Genomic DNA, 20,198 nt, shown 5'->3' with positions numbered 1-20,198 from the left:
TCCCATGGCTCGATTAGTCTAAACCGAAGAGTAGAATGCATACCCCTCTTGCCTTAGGGACCAGCCCTACCCTCATACCAACCTAGTCCTTCCTCCAACTACAATGGAGAAAATTTATTATTAGAATTCATCACAAAGAAATGTTAGGACACTGTAGTGGGGTCCCATGGCTCAATTAGTCTAAGCCCAAGAGCAGAATGCATCCCTCTTCCCTATTACCTACCTGGTCCTCCCTGAAACTATGATGAAGTGAACTAATACTTTATTGTTAGTTTTGACTTTTGAGATTAAGTTAATAATTTGTTTACATTAATCATTCACATATCTATGTTATATTTATATTATTATTCAAATAATGGATGGATGAAAAATCATTTTAATAATCATATTCAATAATATGTACCTGTTCCTTGATCCTTCACCTTATTTTCATAATCTATATGTGAATCTCTATTTTATCTTTATCCTATAAGGCAAGATCATGCTTTAATACCACTAAAATGTCTCCATATCACTTGTTCTGATTTCCTATTATAACCATGTATTGGTTGATTCCAAGAATCGATGCATTGCACATGGTCTTAATAGATTGTGTTTGTCCACCTATATAATTGAAAGGTCACTCCTCTTCATTATGTTTAGGAAGAGTTGTGACCCTTCGTAATTGACCCTCTTTCCAAAAGTCACTTCATAGTCACAACCCTTCATAATTACAATCCTTTTGAAAGTCACAACCCTTCATAATTACAATCCTTTTGAAAGTCACAACCCTTCATAATTTAAATTCTTTTAAAAAGTCATAACCCTTCATAATTAAAACCCTTTCAAAAAATCACAATCATTCATAATCATAATCCTTTCGAAAAGTCATAACACTTAATAATCACAACTTTTTTGAGGAGTCACAACCATACATAATCACAACACTTTCGAAAAGTCACATCCTTTCATCATTGCTACCTTTTAAAAAATTCACTTCCTTATTTTCTTCACATTCCTTTCCTCTTCTATTAATCCTTCTTTAATTCCTATCTTCTCCTCCTCTTCTCTTTTTTTCAAATGAACTCTCCACCTTTTAATATCTCTTTTTTAAGGAATCATATCTCTTTATTACGTATCTCTTGACCTTTCATTAGATTTAGTTAATTTATATTATTTTATTTACTTATTTATTTTATGATTATTATCATTTATTATTAATTCCTATTTAGAAAGGTAACATACTTTTTAATTTGAAGGCTCTTTTGGTTAGGTTGGTAGTTCCCTACCACGAGAAGCCTATTGTGAATGTGGTTAGGATTCTAATGAGTTGCTAATCAGAAGGAAGGGCCTGGGAAAAAGACTCGAGCGAGCCTCAAGAAGAAGGCGACCACCATGCCCACAAACATCCAAGAGCTGAAGGAGCGGTGCAGAGGACGACTGCCTTGGGAGAAGAGGTCGTTGAGACCCTCAAAGATTTGGCTTAAGTTCAGCCTTTTTGTGTGTTCTTTTTTAGTTTTTTGTTGGTTTCGGGTAGTGCTAGTTTGTTGGTTGTTGCTAATCTGCTAGTTTTTGGATTTGTTTCCAACAGTGTGCTGCTATAGGAGATCTAATGCTTAAGCTTTTGTAAAGGGTTTTGGGTCCCTTCAAAACCTGTTTATTGAAATTAATCAAGAACATACTTTCTACAATATGTCTCTTGTAGTCAGTGTAATACGGGAACTTGCACCCCCCTCCCAAACCTCGAAGTACCCGTCCCCAAGATGTCGCCGCACTAGTTACTTGAGTACCTAAGTATCCTCACCTCTGTCATTCTGCAACCATGCCGCCACTAGAATGGATACTTGAATTTCTCTTTGATTTTTGATTTTTGAATGTTACTATGGGGTATGTAATATGTTACTATGTTGAATGTTCAATGGTTCTAGTTCATGTTGCAATTTTGCTATGTTCAAGTATTTTAATTTGGCATGTTCTACTAAAACATCATTTCATAGCTACATATCAAGTTCTATATGTATACTATACAGCACCCGTCCTCCCCTTGCCGTCGTCCTCAAATATGAGGCTCATTTTCCCCGCGTCCCAGAAACTCGTCCCGACATACCCCGGTACTGGTGTTACACTGTTGCTTGTTAATTTTATTTATTTATTCATTCATTGTAATTTTATTCTATTTCATTGATATTTATTTATTTTATTTCATTTAATTATTATTTATATTATAATAATATTTATTATTTCTTATATTTTATATTTTAATATTAATTATAATAGATGATATGTGATTTTGTTATCATTATTTATTTAATAATATTCTATTATTTAATTATTATTATTAGAATTCTATCTTAAAATGGGGACATGACACCCACTCATTAAATAACTTTATAATGACTTCATTATTAATAAAGTGACTTTATTAATGATAAATAATATCAACGAACTCGATAAAGTCATTCTACTAAGCCGACTCACAAATGAGTCTCTCACTATCTAGACCATAGTGTGGATGCCCTGCTAGATAGAGAAACTACTAATAATTGAATTACTCTAAAAATTGTCTCCAAGATGAAAGCTCTATCAATTTCATCACACTCCAAGTTGCTACCAATCATTCAGGTGCCTTGCTAAGAATATTGTATCAATCTGACTCAAACGAAGAGTAATCCAGAACAACCTTGACCTCTAGAGTGGGAATGCACCCCCAGCTTTGCCAACTGGAACCCCCTAACCATCTAACTAGCCTACAAGAGGTACAAATAGGCTAATCCAAGCCACCAACCATGGTGAGTAAAACAAGGACATTATACTGCCCTACAAATCTATAACATGTTATGAATTAACCCATATTAACTTTTACAAAGACAATACTATTCTTCCATAAACTCCCATTAAAGAAATAAACTATGTAATTCATCCACTTTTCCAAGGCTTTGAATAGACACTTGTTGGATGCATTGAGTTTGGAAGAACTTGATGACACATGTTCACATTAAAGATGGTTATTGTTGGCAATTTGGCTATGGTAGATAGTATGAGGTTGTCATTTATTACAACATATACTCAGTGTTAAGTGAGTAAAGTATGAAGATAAAGTTTTGGCAACAAAATTTAGAAAATTGTCCAAGTACCATGGAGGTTATCTATCAACACAGGCACAGTTTTGATTGGCAAGCTTCACAGAGACATTATCAGCAAGTGCGCAGTAACCTGGTGATAGTACAGTATGCCAGGATACATACCTAAGTGCGCAAGACAATATGATTAGTACGGACAAAGTTATGACAATTTTTTCCAGTCGCAGTAATGAGCCAACTGAACAAGACAAAGTTAAGGAATGGTATATTTTATGTTAAGGAATTATTTTGTTTACCAAAATAACTACTTGACTAATTAGGGACAACATCCTAGATGTTAACCCTAAGTAGACAAAGTATAGTTTTATATTTTGAGATATGTGTGGAAGCATGAAGGTCGACAGTACAGAGTATTGTGGAATATTATCGTATAAAGGAAAGATTTGAAATGCGAGGTTAAGTGTGGTTATTCTGATATCTATGTTATTGTTTTGTGATGTGAACTTGATGATTACAGCAGTATAAAGGCAGAGTATGCGAAGTTGGCACAATGAACTTCAAAGATCATATCAAATGTTGAAGATATCAGCACTGATAAAGAGGTTATGGTATCTATAGTTTTGTTTACTGAATATCATTGTATATTACATGTTCGGGCAATGAGCTCATCTTGCATACATTCTATAATTGTAGTAACAACTCCTAACAGGGCCTAGTCCTCAAGCAAGGGCCGAGACACTATACAATAGACTCCTAACAGGGTCAATATCTTTCACAAGATACTTTGATTAGTGGATCATTTTGTGGGTATCATCCTCACCGGGTTTTTCCCTTTGCCAGGGTTTCCTTAGTTAACAAAATATGGTTTTATGTGTTGCATTGCTTTATGGTTGTAGCGCCTCCCATGTTTGCATCCTGTACCATGGTCTATTTTGTTCAGTGACACTTTATGATATTCATGCTTATGTGTATTTGAGATGCTTTGATAATTTGACATTATTTTGATTGCCAATATCATAGATGTTAGATGCTACACTGTTCAATTTGATCATATCTGCATGATGATGCTATTGATGTGACATGATGCCTTATGATGATATCTGTTTGTTTTGTATTTGGATATAAACTTTGTGTATGGATATATGGACTTTATCGGATTATGATGCAAATGAATGATTTAAATGGATTATTTTAATGAAATTAATTAAATGATTATTTACGCGACTTCGCGCATTATTGCTTCGGCTATATTATTATTATGCATCTACGCTTGATCGTGTTGTTTATTGTGTAGGACTTACATCCCCAGCAGTGGCATGTGGAATTGGTGGTTCGATTGTTCATACCTAACCAATGTCATTCTTGTAAGGGCGATGTATCCTGTGTAATTAAAATAATAAACCCTTCAGTTAATTGGTAAATCCAAATTCATTATGCATTTGTGACTAGACCAGTGAAGTGTCTGTGCATTTAGGAATCCACAGTGCTCACGGAAGTTATTAAATATTGTGATTTAATTGTTTTAAGGGAATTTTATTATTGATTTAAATTTATTTTATATTACTAACAAATTTGCAGTAGTTGAATTCCATTTATTTGGAATTACTTGATTTATATGGAGAAAAGGAGTTTAGTTTATTTATGTTATTTATTTTTCCTTTATATGTTACTTTGTTTAAAAAGTGCATATATGGCCCAAAAGTGAAAAAAGACTTCACTTCTCACATTTGAATTAGAAAATTTGGAGCAAAAACCTCAAAACCCTTTTGAGCATATGAGAGATTTGTTTGTTGTGGGAACTACACTTGTGGGATTGACGCAAGAGTAGGCTCATTGGATTCAGAGAAGAAAACTACTCATTTGCCGAGCGTTTTTGCACTATCGAAGTCTCCGTTATTTTGTGGTGCTTGTTCCTATTTTAGCCCATTTGGCTGTGAGGTAAGGTCTTCTTGTCTTAATAGTTTTGGCTTGTTTTCATTTCCATTTTCAATTGCTTTGTAGTTGGAGGATGAGGACTAGTGTTCCCCTCCATTTCCATAAGTTAATTTGGCCCGGTTGGGGGAGAATGAGTAATTAGGGCGTTTTGTATGTTTTAAATTTGAAGTTTGTACTGATATGTTGGTCATTTTTGCCTACGAATTTGAAATTTAGTTTTTAATGGATTTTTGGAGGTTTTACCCCCATTTGGGTAAAGGGTTTTAATTTTGTTGATTTTCAACAACTTTCGTTTTTGAGCAATTTTTACATCACCTCATTTTGCATACCACCCAACTTTTTCAAGTATCTCTAGGCATTGATTTTGGCCTAGATTTGGAATGAATTCTAGGTTTCCAATCCAACCATGATTTTACTTTGTTTGCATTGGAGTTCGTGTCAAACTCGTAAACCCAACCATATGCTCGGTTGAGTGTGTTTTTATACTTGGAGTTTCTTGGTTTCTCATCCAACCCTTGTTTAGCATGGATTTAGTGTAGATGGTTGTGCCCACATATGAGCACATGTGGGTGCATATGACGGGATCTTGCAAGACCCAAACTCTTGGATTTAGGTCGATTGAGATATTGTTCATTTGAGGTTGGGTTGGAAAAATGCATTGCCTACAGGCACTTATCGTGTGATGAGCATGGGTATGTAGGGTAGACATGTGGAGTGGCTTCTCTCATGTACCCCGGCCCGAAAGTGGCCGACAAGGTAGCTTGAAAAGGTTTTAAGCAAGTAATAACCAATTAATAACTTGGCTAACAAAAAATGTAAGTAAAAGATAAGTGTCAAGCCTCTTAAAGGAGCGTGTTACCGCACTAGGTGATGGGCTTTCTGAGGGAGCGTGTTACCACGCCAACTATTGGGCCTCCCAAGGGGAGCGTGTTACCATGCCACATTTAGCTCGGGCTCTCCGATGCCAAGTGACTACACTTCACTAGAGTCCCTGCAAAGTTATCCTATATAGTGTCTGACCAGGACCTATTGTATTGCATTGCCATTATCTCAAAATCTTGGTTTTAGTCCCTTGTACTGCTTGGCATGAGTGTTAGCCTTGGATGATTGCACTTTTTGTTTGGGGTCAGATCACTATCTCCATACCCACGACAGGAGTGGGCCTACGAGTTCCACGTGGTTGGGAGGCGTAGCTACCTATACCACTGTTGGGGACCGGCTTACAAAGATAGCCTTCTTCTAGTTAATTCTGGAACTTGATGCTTTACATATGGATTCTCAATGGTTTTCGGAGTATGTATCTTGTGATTTGTGTTCTTTGATATCATGTTTAGAGATAGTATCTTATGGTTCTTTATTCCTTATTATTACAATGTTTATGTTCATTTCGTATATTGATGATGTTGATTAGATGGATGTATGATATTGCAATATGTAGTTTAGCTTTATTCAAGTTCTTAAATTTATTTTTATGCTCTCGAGTGATCATTCCTCGATTTACGTGGATCTGATACTCCCTGATGTGGAGGTTTCATACTTTTATGCATGTCCTTGCTTTCTTTTCGTGTTGTCGGCTTTATGTCATCTGAGAAGTGCATTCTCTTGCACCTAACTAAGAAAAGTCTCATGCAAGTATGTACTCTCATGCGGAAAAACGTCGTCTCGCGCGAGCCTGACAAGGAGACTTGCACGGTTCATGGGGAAAGGTCACACGAGAGTGATCGTCTTTTCTCATGTTGCAAACAAAGGGCATTTACGCTTGCCTTCGAGAAGTTTAAATGATGGTTTTGAATACCCTTTAGGGTCCCACATCTTCCTATGTTAAAACAAATCAGCTATAGAGTGTATATAATATATCATTTAAATAAGTTCTTATACTATATTTTAATAAATGCGACAATTCAATTGAGATAGGTTCCAACCCTCTAGGAGTTGAGATAAAGATTCTAGAAAATTTCAAGGCTTCAAGATTTTAGACTTAGTCAAATTTCAGGGCGTCAAGATTTCAAACTTAGCCAAATTTCACGGTTCAGCATTTGTTTTTCAGCATGGTGTCCTGTAGATGAGCAGTTGTAACCTCGGGCCTTCGTCTTGTGCATGACCTTTTGAGGGTCTCTGCTTGCTATACTTGATTATGTTATGGTTAGTTGGAAATGGACATGTGTGTTTAACCATGCTAGGAACTTTTACTTGGGTTTAAAAAGAACATCTCCTTTGGGTATTCTCATGATTCTTGTGATCTTTGATTCTTAGTTGGTAAGTAGTGAGGTTTGGGGATCTTTGGCATTTGATTTATGTTAGTCTTCCATTGCTTTCTGGTGTAAGTTGTTGTTGTTATCACATCTTAACTTCAAAAAATATATATATTAGCCTTTGTTTATCCTTGTTCCAAGGATCTCTGGGCAGGGCATTACAATGGTTGTGGTTACTGTTCAACTTTATCAGTTTATTTATTCATGCAAGTTATAAGACTCTAAATGATATCCATAGTTGGGCAAAAGTTTTTGGACTGCTGATTCCCATCCCCCCTCTCAGTATTTCCTATTTCTAACAGTTATAACTTAATTGCAATTTACTTTTAAGACAGAACTATATGATTTTATTACACATTAAAGTAATAAATGCATATGTAGAAACTACAAAATGCACCCTACTATTATATTATATGTAATGCTCCACATTTTGTTTACTAAATTGGACATTGGATTTGTCTCATAATTTGACAAAAAGAATAGCACAAATGGTAGTTACGAGATAAGCAATGTGTTTATGTGAAGCATAGTGCTAGACAAAAATACCACCAGTCAACCAATTACTAAATTTTGTAATAATGAACCTTAATATGCTGAGTGTGAATGTAATGTCCCCTTTCGAATTACATTTCAGAAGGACAATTCATAATCTTTCATACCAAGAGAATGCCAACTCCATATATCATTAAGCTTTTAAGTTATATTAAAAAACCATAATTGATTTATAATACATACTTAAGCCTTAATTCCTTACTCTTCTTCTAATCAATAACCCTAAAGCAGATGGAAAAATTAGTGTTCTCGAGTATAGAAAGAATCTACAAGAAGCTCCCTCATGGGGTTCCTACCTATTTTGGGATTCTCAATCTCAACGAGAACAAATTACTTCTCCCTTCACACACTCTTTATCCCCTTACTTGTATTAGAGAGTGATTAAGGAATTGCCTTAGTATAAATTACTATCTTCATATCACAGATATATGTATAGACAATGATTGACTTACAGTAAAAAGTATCCAAGGCAATTAATGAATAGCTCCTAAACTTTTTAATAGTTAACAAATTTAAGTCAGAATCCTTACGTCTCTCCTAAACTCAATCTTAAGGAGATCATGGATTTACTTGTTTACTTGACACCAGTACATTCTCTAGCTTTACTCTACCTCTCCCTACACAACACCAATGTATCATCTCTCAAGGCTAGAGCAAGAGATTAAGGAATAGGTACGCATATATAGATACCTCTCGTACTACAAAAAATAAATATATTCATATAGTATATAACTATATATATAATTCTAATGATTATTATTAAATATGCATTATTGTATATATATTTTGTAATAAATTAAATAATATATCTTACATCATAAGTTAATTCCATTATCATTTACACCTTTGTCCTTCTATATATATCCCCAAATATATTTTTGGGATAATGTTGCTCCTTAATTTACATCATTGTTAATAGAGTTCTATAATGTTATCCACAAAGATATGTACACTTACACACACACACACACACACACATCTTTATTTTCTTAGAAGTGTCACCTTATTCCAAGCAATCACTAATCACATTGAAATTGAATGAGATTACACATACCTTAATGGGATGTAATAAATCCTCGCTATCACTGATTGAATACAGCCCATATTACTGTCTTATATCCTATGTTGATTATTTATGATTTTGTATCCTCTATGATCTTTTGTTATAAGGTAAGTGCGTAGCTCAGTCTTGAAGACTTCTTTGTAATTGATACTCCAAATTCTCCTGCAATGGAATTCCCATATGTTCCAAATCATACTTATATGTTTTTCAAGTTAACAGTCACGGGTCACAATCATACTACTCTACATATTTCCCAACGTTCATAGTCAATGGTTTTATTGTGTTGCTTCATCAACTTAATATATCGATTGATGAATGATCATTAGAATGCATTAATATGTTACCATTGATCAACTACGTTTTGGTTAATACCATTGACAATGTAATATCGGCTTATTATTGGAGTCGATCAAGTATGGATTATATATTAATATTGTTATTTATTATATTACATTGTTATATATTGATCCATATCATCAATTAATATGGATTCAATATCAATATTACTTATATCTTGATTGATAAACTATAATATATTATATTGATTAATAATATTTTTATATTTTTAATGAAATTCATTTGAACTTAACATTATTAATTAATATGATTGGTGTTATTGGTAAGTATGGCATAATCAAATGTTATTATATAAAAATTTATGTATTTATAGTCATGACAGTGAGCATATAAAAGAGGGCCCTCAACTAATTTCAAGACTTCTTGATTCTCACAGATAAGTAAAGGCAATGAGGTCTAAGGAATTCGAAGATTGCTCGAAACTCAGCATAACCATACTACTGTCATGACCCACATTTGGCCTCGCTCTTTTGGATTATGTTTGATAAATTTATTAACACCAACTCATTTAATATATTTGATTGTCATTTTGGTAAAAGTGAGGTTGCTATTAAAGCGAGAAAACGAGTTTATCTCTTTTCAGGTAATACAATTTCAACTTGAGTAAATGGTCATTCTATTACATTTTGGCTCAACACTTGTCACTACAGACATCGTATGAATATGCTACAAGATTGCTACTGCCAATTCATGTTTCGAATTTTGGATGCAAGTCCTAAAAAGGAAACTCCTACACAACCATGTTTCATCTTTGAACTACATGATTTCGAAAACCATTGGTTATTGTAATAAGAGAATGGTAGCAATTTGTATTCCTAGCCAAGTAGGGATAACTTTAAGAAACCTCTCGTGAGGAAAAATGTAAAATGCTCGCGAATTCGACATTTAATGTGTAGGAAAATTTTCTAACCAAGGGCGATTTTGTTCAAGGCAGGGGAAAAGGTTATTTTCTATTGGTGAAATTTTCATTTACATATCAAAATATAATAATAATTGTGGCAAATTAATTTATTTTTTCTCACACGTAAATAAATGTAGGAGATCTTTTTGGTTGGCCATAAACATTTTTGTAATATAAGAGGTGAATTAATTGTTTCATATACGCAAAATATTAATATAGTTGGCTAACATGTCAATTGCTACGGAAAGATTATTTAATTTGTTGGCAAATTTACAGTCACAGGTGGGCCATGACCCATATGCCAATTGTACATTGTACAGTGTACTTGTAGTTTGCCAATCTATTAAGATTCAATTAATGTCATTTTTTGTTACCAACTTGGCTACTGTCGTTTTGCATGTTATCATTATTATGGTGAAAGTAATTGATCTAGACCATCGATGTGAGATAGATCGGCGCTATTTCAGGCCTAATTTTGAATGTTATAACATAAAATCTAATTCTTCACGAAATCAAGAGACGTGTCCTAAATCCACTCAATGTGATCACTGATGATAGTTGTAATCATATTGTAGTACTCGTCACTTAGGACTCTTTGTTACATCGGACCATTGATTAAAAGAAAGATCGATGGTCCAAGATGAATTTTGGGTTGATTTGGGGAATGTTATCGCTTTTGCCTAGATTCATCCAGATCTATGACACGTGTCCGCTCACTGCTCGATAAAGTGAGATGACACATGTCACATGTCTAAAGTGTATCTAATACCTAGTAAAAATGAATCACATAAAAATTAAATTAAAAATCATTGACCTTTAAGAAAATCGTGAGTCACAACTAGACAATGCACTCAACACTCTCAAACTTCAGCGGCAATAAGAAATGGTAGATCAAAAAAGTGAAAATTGTGCAAAATAAAAGTCTCGTATGAATGTATTTATACCAAACTATGTTGGATAATTGGGCGGGAATCGCAAGTGGTTATGTAAAAAGTAGGCAAAATGACGCATCCCATGTAAGCCCAAAATATAAAATCGTTGGCTAAACGAGGGCAGTTGGAGACACGCATTAGTAAAATGGTAGGCAACACTTAGCCCTAGGGAAAACATTTTGTTATGCTAAGGGTGAAATAACATTGCCCAATAAGAAAACATTAGGTAAACGTTGGCGAAAATTTTAAAATAATTATGTCCTAAGTGTAGATTACATTGGCGATTGGACCGAGGTTTGGGACCAATTACATGTAAACTAATGGGCAATTGGCCCGAGCTTTGGACCCAAATTATGTAATATCTCGACAACGCAGTTGACCCCATATGTAGGTTTTATTCACCAAATGACAATTGCCCGAAGAGACCAAATTGCCAATTGGCAAAGATTCGCCACTAAAAATATCCATGTAGGCCAAGTCATTCTTTGTGGGTAAAACTTATGTCAAGTTACACTTGTCATACTCTTTTGAGTATGTTCCTGCGTATGCAAGATTTGTTGTCATGCATTTCAAATTAAGAGTATATGGTGTCATAAGAAACATTTCTTGATGCAACATGAGTATGTGTTAGATAACATTTGTATAGTATGTAATTATGTGTGTCGGTTGTAGATTGAAATGTTTAAGTTACAAATGTTTGTGTAAATATATCATGTAATTATAAACCTTATGCTTCAAAGCTAACACCTAAACATAAGTTTCTAAATCTTGCCAACAATTGCAGGAACAGTTGGCATTACCACAAGATGTTGCATTTTATTTTTGCTAGACTTTACATGGAGAGAAGTACTCGCATGGGTTGGAAATTTCAAAAGCATTAGTTTCAACCTACATTACCATGTTCGCATCTTGGACCCTCAAACCAGGTCCAGGTGTAAATCGGATTGTAGCTTGGACTTGTGGGTTTGTCTAGATCTGAACCACCGCGGACCCACAGGTCCAAGCAGTACCAACATGGACCCAATGGGACCCCGCATAGACGACCAAGGATCCATGCCAATTAAGTGAAAAGGTGATGCAGTGCCCCACTTGGAGGTGACCTAGCCCCCAGCTAGTTACCACACAGCTAAAAGAAAGCAATAATACAAAGATTCAGATCCAAAGCAACACTTATGCAACATTTACATCCAACATGCCCGACTGTAAGGCCTTCCGAGTTATGACCATTACAAAACAAAATACAAATCTATCCCCATATGAGAAGATCCACCTCCTAGCTACTCCATGCTCAACTCCCTCATGAAAAATGATTCTAGACATCACAAGACTCTCTACTTATACTAAACCAAGCCACAGGTCGGCTTGACAGATTACATTATAAACACTCGAGCCACAAGTCAGCCTAGCAGATTAAATAATACTTAGGACAGGCCCCAAGTTTGCAATCATAACTAACTCATAAGACAAAATTAGACCATGCAACCTTATACATAGACCCACGCGCCATCCAACAATCCATATCTAAGAGCTCATAAGATAACTCCCACGGATCGAAGCTCGTGGAAACAATCTCCAAAGACCGTCCAAAAAATCAGGAACACATTACCAGCAACCACCAAAAGAGCTATTACTCCAATTATTATGCACACATATGACAAGGTCTACCAATCTGCCTCAAACATAACCCTAATCGCACGAAACATAAGATCCACAAAATCCAAGCTCGATGCTCTTGCATCACCAACATATAGGATTGCCACCTACCCCAGGATGCTCTTGCATCAATCATCCCAGAAGCGAAAAGATGTTCTCAATAGCTAAAAGAACGTCTCCTAAGATTCAGCACATAAACCCCGAATTGGTTCTTTATAATGTTCCCATCCTAAAGTTTAGTATTGAGTAATTTTATTAAATAAAATAAATAAATAAATAAATAATAGAATAGTCGATCAATTATTATAAATATAATTATTCTAATATAATTATCTACAATTGAGTATAAATAGATAAGTAACAAGTAAAGATATTATTAATAAACACATGACGAGTATTCATTTATAATAATTATTATAAATAATAAACATATACCTACAGGTCGCAACCTTTATGAGGGTGTACTAGTGGTATAAAAAAAAACCCGCCTTGTCATCAAATAGAACACCCCCCCTATCCATCAGCGGGCAAAACAAAGGAATCAAAATTGTAAAGGTTGTAATGATACCATCAAATTGGAAGTAACTTAAATAATAGACAAACCAGCCAAAAGTCATTTTTTAATAAGTTCATAAATGGAAAGTGGCAAAAAGAACATAGTAAAAGAAATGCTTTAATACCATAAAGGTATTCAAAGATATATTTCCTTTTTATGTTTAAGATTATAAAGGATAAGAAATAAATATATTTAACATATAATTTAAAATACATCTTTAAGATTAGAAAAATATGATACATAAATTTAAAATTAGTAATCATGACTAGTGTTATACTTTAAAGAAATAAATTCCTATATTGTTTATATATAATTAAAGCATTATGAATTATTAAATATGTGTGTGTACATATATGTATATGAAATAAATAAATTTATATATATATATATTTACGAAATAAATAAATAAAAATATATATACAAATTTATATAATAGGGAATTATAATAATGTGAATCATGATGTCAATAATGAGAACTATATTAAATTGAAATTATACTTGTATAAGCATGAGTCCATCTCCTACCTATTGCTAAGGTATCTTAGGGTAGAGAGTTTGTGGAATGGATAGGTAGACTAATTTCAAGCACATGACATATTATCCCAATTCCAAGGTTAGGCCTTGAGGGATGTTGCTTGTAGTCTGTTTCACATGACCTCCACACAATAATTCTACCATCTTAGGAATAGCCTTCGTAATCAAGAAGGTGATAGAATTTCATGAAATCTATATAACAAAAATCTCTTGAAACATTACAAATAACAACCCCTTAGAACATTATGAAATGTGAAAGGGAAATTCTAGAACAAATCAAGGTCCAAAAAGAGATCATTTCATTCTTCACATACATGTCCTCCACGTTATCAACTTGTACACTCTTGCCTTTGTTCCACTTCTGCTAATTCTTTCCTACAACAAACAACTTTACATATGTCTTTCGTGTGCCACAAGTTGGTTTCCCACATTGGTCTCTTACCCCCTGAGAATCCTTCAACTCAACTTTGCCTACCAACACTCAGGTTCCTCCTACCGCATCCTACATCCTGCAAAGGAATCATGGAAAACTTCCAACCACCGTTCTCAACTGTAAACACATTCTTGACACAATCATGCATTACCCTACAATCATACTACCAAGGTCTACCATGTAATATGTGATGACTACTCATGTCCACAATATTACACAACACTTGATCCACTTACTGCCCAATCAAAAAAATTAATAAGACATTACTCCCTTACTTCCAAGGCATGTTCATCTTGCAATGGACTCTATAAGGACAAGGATGTCTCACTTTCTTCAAACCAAGTTTCTAAACCATCTCCTTAGCAACTAGGTTATCAGTACTACCACCATCCACAATCACAATACTTGTTGAAGCAGCAACTTATCCGCCACCTTGGCCTCATTCACCTTGTCCTCATTCTCATATACCACAACTCTTTTATCGCCGACCTTCTTGCTAGCGTTGGCACATACAAAAGATCTATGTGCTTCACCACATCTATAGCAAGTTCTTTTAAATCCACCTCTACCTGTTCCCTTTCTCTGTTCAACAGGTTTCGTTTCATCCTCAGCAATTTGTTTATCCTTCACCGAGTGATCCTGCTTCTCCTTCTGTCAGGTATTACCTTGATGTCTTCTCTACAACTTATCTTCTACCTTCAAAGCACACTGATAAGCATCCTCATCCTCAACCGAATCAATCTTCAGCATACCAATCTCATCCTAAACCCTCTCGGAGGCATCTTACAAAATCTTTGTAAACCCTCTGTAACAAATCCCTAACAATCACCAATCATATCAAATTAGGCTCTAATACCACTTGATGCAGTCCAAGGTCAGGTGTACCCCACTTGGAGGTGACCTAGCCCCCAGCAACCATATAGCTGAAAGTAAGCAATAACACAGAGATTCAGATCCAAAGCAACACTTATTCTCATAGTAGATTTATAAGATTTACATCCAACATACCCGGCTGTAAGGCCTTTCGGGTTACGACCATTACAAACCAGAATACAACTCAATCCTCATATGCAAAGATCCACCTCCTAGCTATCATCCCTTAAGATGATCCTAGCTACTCCATTCTCAACTCCCTCATAAATAATGACTCTAGACATCACAAGCCCCTCTACTTATACTAAACCAAGCCACAGGTTGACCTAATAAATTACATTAAATAAACACTCAAGCCACAAGTCGGTCTGGCAGATTAAATAATACTTAGGATAGGCCCAAGTTTACAATCATAACTAACTCATTAGACAAAATAAGATTATGCGGCATTAGACATAGACCCGCACGCCATTCAACAATCCATATCTAAGAGCGCACAACATAACTCCCACAGATCGAAGCTCGTAGAAACAATCTCCAAAGTTCAACTAGGAAATAAGGAACACGTTACCAACAACCACCAAAAGAGCTCTAACTCCAATACAACCACTCCAATTATTATGCACACATAGGACAAGGTCCACCAATATACTTCAAACCTAACCCTAACTGCGTAAAACATAGGGTCCACAAAATCCAAGCTTGATGCTCCTGCATCACCAACATACAAGATTGTCAACTACCCCAAGATGCTCCTATATCAAAAACCAACCTAATAAGAAGCCTCCAAAAATATTTCATTTTACATTGGCTCTCTCCATCTTACAAGTTTGAAATGAGATGATTGTATTCGAAGGAGATTGATTGTGGAGTTGCAAATACCTTCCAAAGAGAAAATTTCATTGTTTAAGGTATGCATTTCAACCAAATTCTTTAGTTTTTTGATAGATTGTCTCAAGTGTTTGTAGATGTTTTGAAGTTTTTTTTTTTTCATTTTTGTTATAGATTGCAACGATGAGTAGTCAAAGCTCAGTGGGTGGGTCTCAAAATTTTAAAATTGCTAAAGGGTCTCCTCTATGGAAATACACCAAGAATTTTTCAATGTCCAGGAGGTGGGGGGTTTGTACTGAAATGTAATATTTTCAACTCAGGATGGAGAAGCTCCTACTATTGATTAAAAATTAATTTTATGGGCCTTGCGAGTAAAGGGATTAATATGTGTGAGGGTCCACTAGGGGGAGATAAGAAAGGGCTACCACCTAGACAAATAGAAGCGTTCATTAAAGAACAAGAAGATGCAGATAAACTAGTTGCAAAAGGAAAACAAAGTGGTTATAATTCGAGGAAAAACAATAATAATACCACCACCACCCCCTCAACCAGCCTCTAGTCATCCCTTCTTGACTATGCCTTCTAGGGAGGATGAAGATGTAAATGAACCACATGTCACCACCCGTAAAAGTGGTCCACTAGATCAAGCATTTCAAAATGAGGCAAGAGATATTGCTGATGAAAAAATTGTGCGTAGGTTGAATGGTCTTCCATTCAACTTAGTGACATCACCCTGTTGGAGGGAGATGATGACAGCAATAAATAATGCACCTTTTGGTTACCAAAGTCCTAGATTTGAAAAGGTGTGCACCACCTTATTGCATAAGAGAGGGAAATGTCGAGGTCCGATTAAAACCAATTAGAGATTCTTGGGTTCAAACAAGTGTATCTACTGTCTCTAATGGATGGAAAGACTCCAAAAATTGTTCCCTGATCAATGTTATTGTTGTGTCCCCCAAGTGGACAATGTCTTTGAAGGCAATTGACTATGAGGAGGAAGTAAAACATGTAGAGTATATTCCCAAATTCTCGCTGCTTCCATAGAGGTGGTGGGTAGTGATAATGTTGTCCAAGTAATTATAAAGAATGCAAAAGCTTGTAGTGATGTAGGTGCTTCAGTAAAGGCTACATATGATCACATCTTTTGGACACCATGCATTGTACACTGCTTAATTTGTTGATGCAAGCAATTGGTACCCAAGTAGACTGGGTGAAACAAGTTTATGAGGATGAGGAGATTCAAATGTTTGTGACTAATTACCATATGTCACAAGCAATTTTCAGAACTTTCTCCAAATTGTAACTATTGAAGGTAAATCTTAAAATTTAATTTATTTAGTTTCATTCATTATTTTATGTCATGTTTTGCTAATTGAATAAAATATCTTGAGTTGTTTACATATTTTAAATGTGTTACTAACTTACTAATAACATGTTCTTAGGTGGTTCAAACCTATTTTGCCTCTCACACAATCATTTTGAGACAACCTGTGAATGTAAGAGAAGTACTATCACATATGGTCATTAGCAACCAATGGGGCATTTGGAAGTAGTCCAATACAATAAGAGCCCAAAAAGTGAAGCCAATGATACTGGATGATGATTGGTGGGATCGTGTGGAGTATGTATTGGAATTCACCGAGCCAATCATGTCTATGCTATTCTTTGTTGACATTGATGAACCATGACATGGAGGTGTCTATGATGCCATGGACACCATGTTGGAGAAAATAATAGTGAGTAAGCACTTTCAATTTATCATGCATTCCTCTATCATTGTTTATTGAGAGATATCTAAATTTTTAATTGACATAACTTACATCAAGAAAACTTACATGAACATCATTTGATATCCCAGATGATTCAAAGAAGAGAGAACAATCTTCAAGACACCTTCCATAAAAAGGTAGGCAGCAATTGTTCGACAATGACCACACCTCTTACCTCCTTGCCTCTGCTCTCTCTCCCAAATACTATAGAGCAGAGGTACTCTATATTCCTGGTAAAGTACCACCATATAGAGAGGTTGATATTGCTAGTGGGTACAAGAGGGCACTTAGCACGCTCTTTAGTGATCTAGAGGAGGGTATATTTGTTAGAAGAGAATTTGGAACATTTATCTCAGGAAAAGATCTTCTCCCACCTGCTATAACTGACCAAAGCAGAATGGACACGATTACATTGTGGTGCCTTCATGGTCAAGATATGTGTACCTCCAACCTCTTGCCATTTAGATCCTCTCGCAAGTAAGTTTTTAATTTTATTTTTTTGATTTTGTTTCGGTCACTTGCCAACTGGTTCCCACTCATAATTTTCAGATCATCCATCTACTCACACATCCATCGCTCTCCCACCCTGTGGTATGGATCATGTACGACCAAAATTCACTAGGCTTTCTTTCAGATATTTAAGTCATAGTGTGATTTAATCTGCTACTCCAAAATTTTAAAATGGTATTTCGCACAAGTTATCTAAAGTAAACACATTGATACCAGTTGCAGAAACATAAATTCAAAGTGGGATATTCTAACTATTGCTATCTTGGCTTTCTAAATTTGTTTCATCAAATCCCATACAGATATGGAGAGAATGTTTTCACCTTTCCAAACTCTCACACACACTTAATCTTAAAATATATTATTGGCAGCAAACAAAAATATTTCTAGAAGCTATATATGAATTATATCAGAAGTAAACTGATATACAGTGTTGATATTTTTTTTTTGTTAAGATTAGTCTTCAAAATTAAGGAAAACAGAAAATGAAGACATAGAATGAACACTTTCATAGGAAAAGACCATATAATATGAAAACACGGGATATGCAAAAGTAAGCAAACCTCTGCTTGAGGAAGTGTGCTTAGACCACGATGATTCCTTTCATCCAATATTCCACCTCCCATCATGCTCCGGGCTTCCTCTCTAATAAGTACTAGCCTTGCAAGTAACCTACGGTCTGGAACAGCCTGCTTCTCCTCCATTGACTGATAGAAACCAGAAACATTTTTTCAGCATATTTGTTCAAAGTTCAAACATTAATAATGTACTTGACATTAAACCTCCTACCCACAAACATTTAATCTTATATTCCTGCAGATTATTAATTATTTATGTTAACCATTTCAAAAATTATAAGGATTTTGAAGTTGCTATAAGCTTAGTTCAAGAAACCTGCGAGTCACTGGCAGAGTTGCTACAAGCATATTCGTTCAAACAGTAATGTTCTTGACATTAGACAATTCCTGCCCCAGATTTAACTAATTTTATTTCCTTGCATACTATTAGATATATATGTTAGTCATTTAAAAAATAATAAGGATATTTGAGTTGCTATACACTTAGTTTATAATACCCAAGAGTTCCTCGGAGACTTAAAAACCGAAAGTGATCGGCGTGTTAGTGACCCCACTGAGTACTCTCTACAAACTCTCCAAGTAGCAGAAACTTGGCTTTTCCAGTTCTAATTTTTTTCAAATTCTTTTGCTTTGCTTATTTTTCCATTCTTGTGGATTTGAATGGTCTTTCCACAATAGTCCTACCTCTGAAAAAATTACTTCAGCTATTCTATTTTATTTGTTAATTTTTGTATTTCTTGTATATGCCAAGTTTTTTCTGAGTCCCAAGTCAGTCGAGTTTTGCTTGCAATATTTTTCCTAAGGCTAAACTTTTAACTATGGCTTAATGTTTTTTAACTTTTTTGAAAGTAGAAAATATGTTAAGAAATAATACAAAGATAAAATACAGATTTATGTAAGCTTGTAGCTTACCATTTTTGTTGTCTACCATTCAAGTCCTTCTGAATAAGGAAGAACCTCAAGCTACTATATTCCAATTTCACCACAAACCAAATATTATCTGAACATAAGCAATGCATGATGGCTAGCATATCCTCATCATTTATAAAGCAGCTCCTGCTAAATCCTTGAGCTTCCTACTCTCAAATTCCCTCTCCAAAAGCATCACATTCCAAGAATAAAGTAAATGAAATTTTAAAATAGTCAAAACAAATTAATTACCATTGTGAATGTGACAAAGTCCTGGGTCAAGGCCAATCCCTTATTGCTTTGATCTTCTCCTCATCCACGCCAACCCCTTGGACACTAATGTTATGCCCCAAATACAATATCTCCATCAAACCAAACACATGTTTAGATGGTTTGGTGCAGAATGAATGCTACTCTAATATGTCAGGCACCCCATTTATGTATCTTAAGTGGTCCTCCCATGCCTTGCTACAATCAAGATATCATCAAAGAAAACTAACACAA

The 20,198-nt window shown here is 35.0% G+C and overlaps 1 protein-coding gene across 1 annotated transcript in view; it reads right to left on the bottom strand.

Moving 5' to 3' along the window:
* LOC149553160 (protein PEP-RELATED DEVELOPMENT ARRESTED 1, chloroplastic) overlaps positions 1 to 20,198 on the bottom strand; it is a 45,088-nt gene that overhangs the window by 10,134 nt on the left and 14,756 nt on the right. The window contains exon 5 of the mRNA XM_089788663.1: positions 18,771 to 18,914. Coding sequence (XP_089644789.1) covers positions 18,771 to 18,914 — 144 coding nt within the window. The remainder of the gene's footprint in view (positions 1 to 18,770; positions 18,915 to 20,198) is intronic.

Source organism: Cupressus sempervirens, chromosome 6, assembly GCF_028749045.1.
Source record: "Cupressus sempervirens isolate cs-2001-9-10 chromosome 6, ASM2874904v1, whole genome shotgun sequence".
NCBI lineage: Eukaryota > Viridiplantae > Streptophyta > Pinopsida > Cupressales > Cupressaceae > Cupressus > Cupressus sempervirens.
This window is presented reverse-complemented; position numbering and strand designations above follow the sequence as displayed.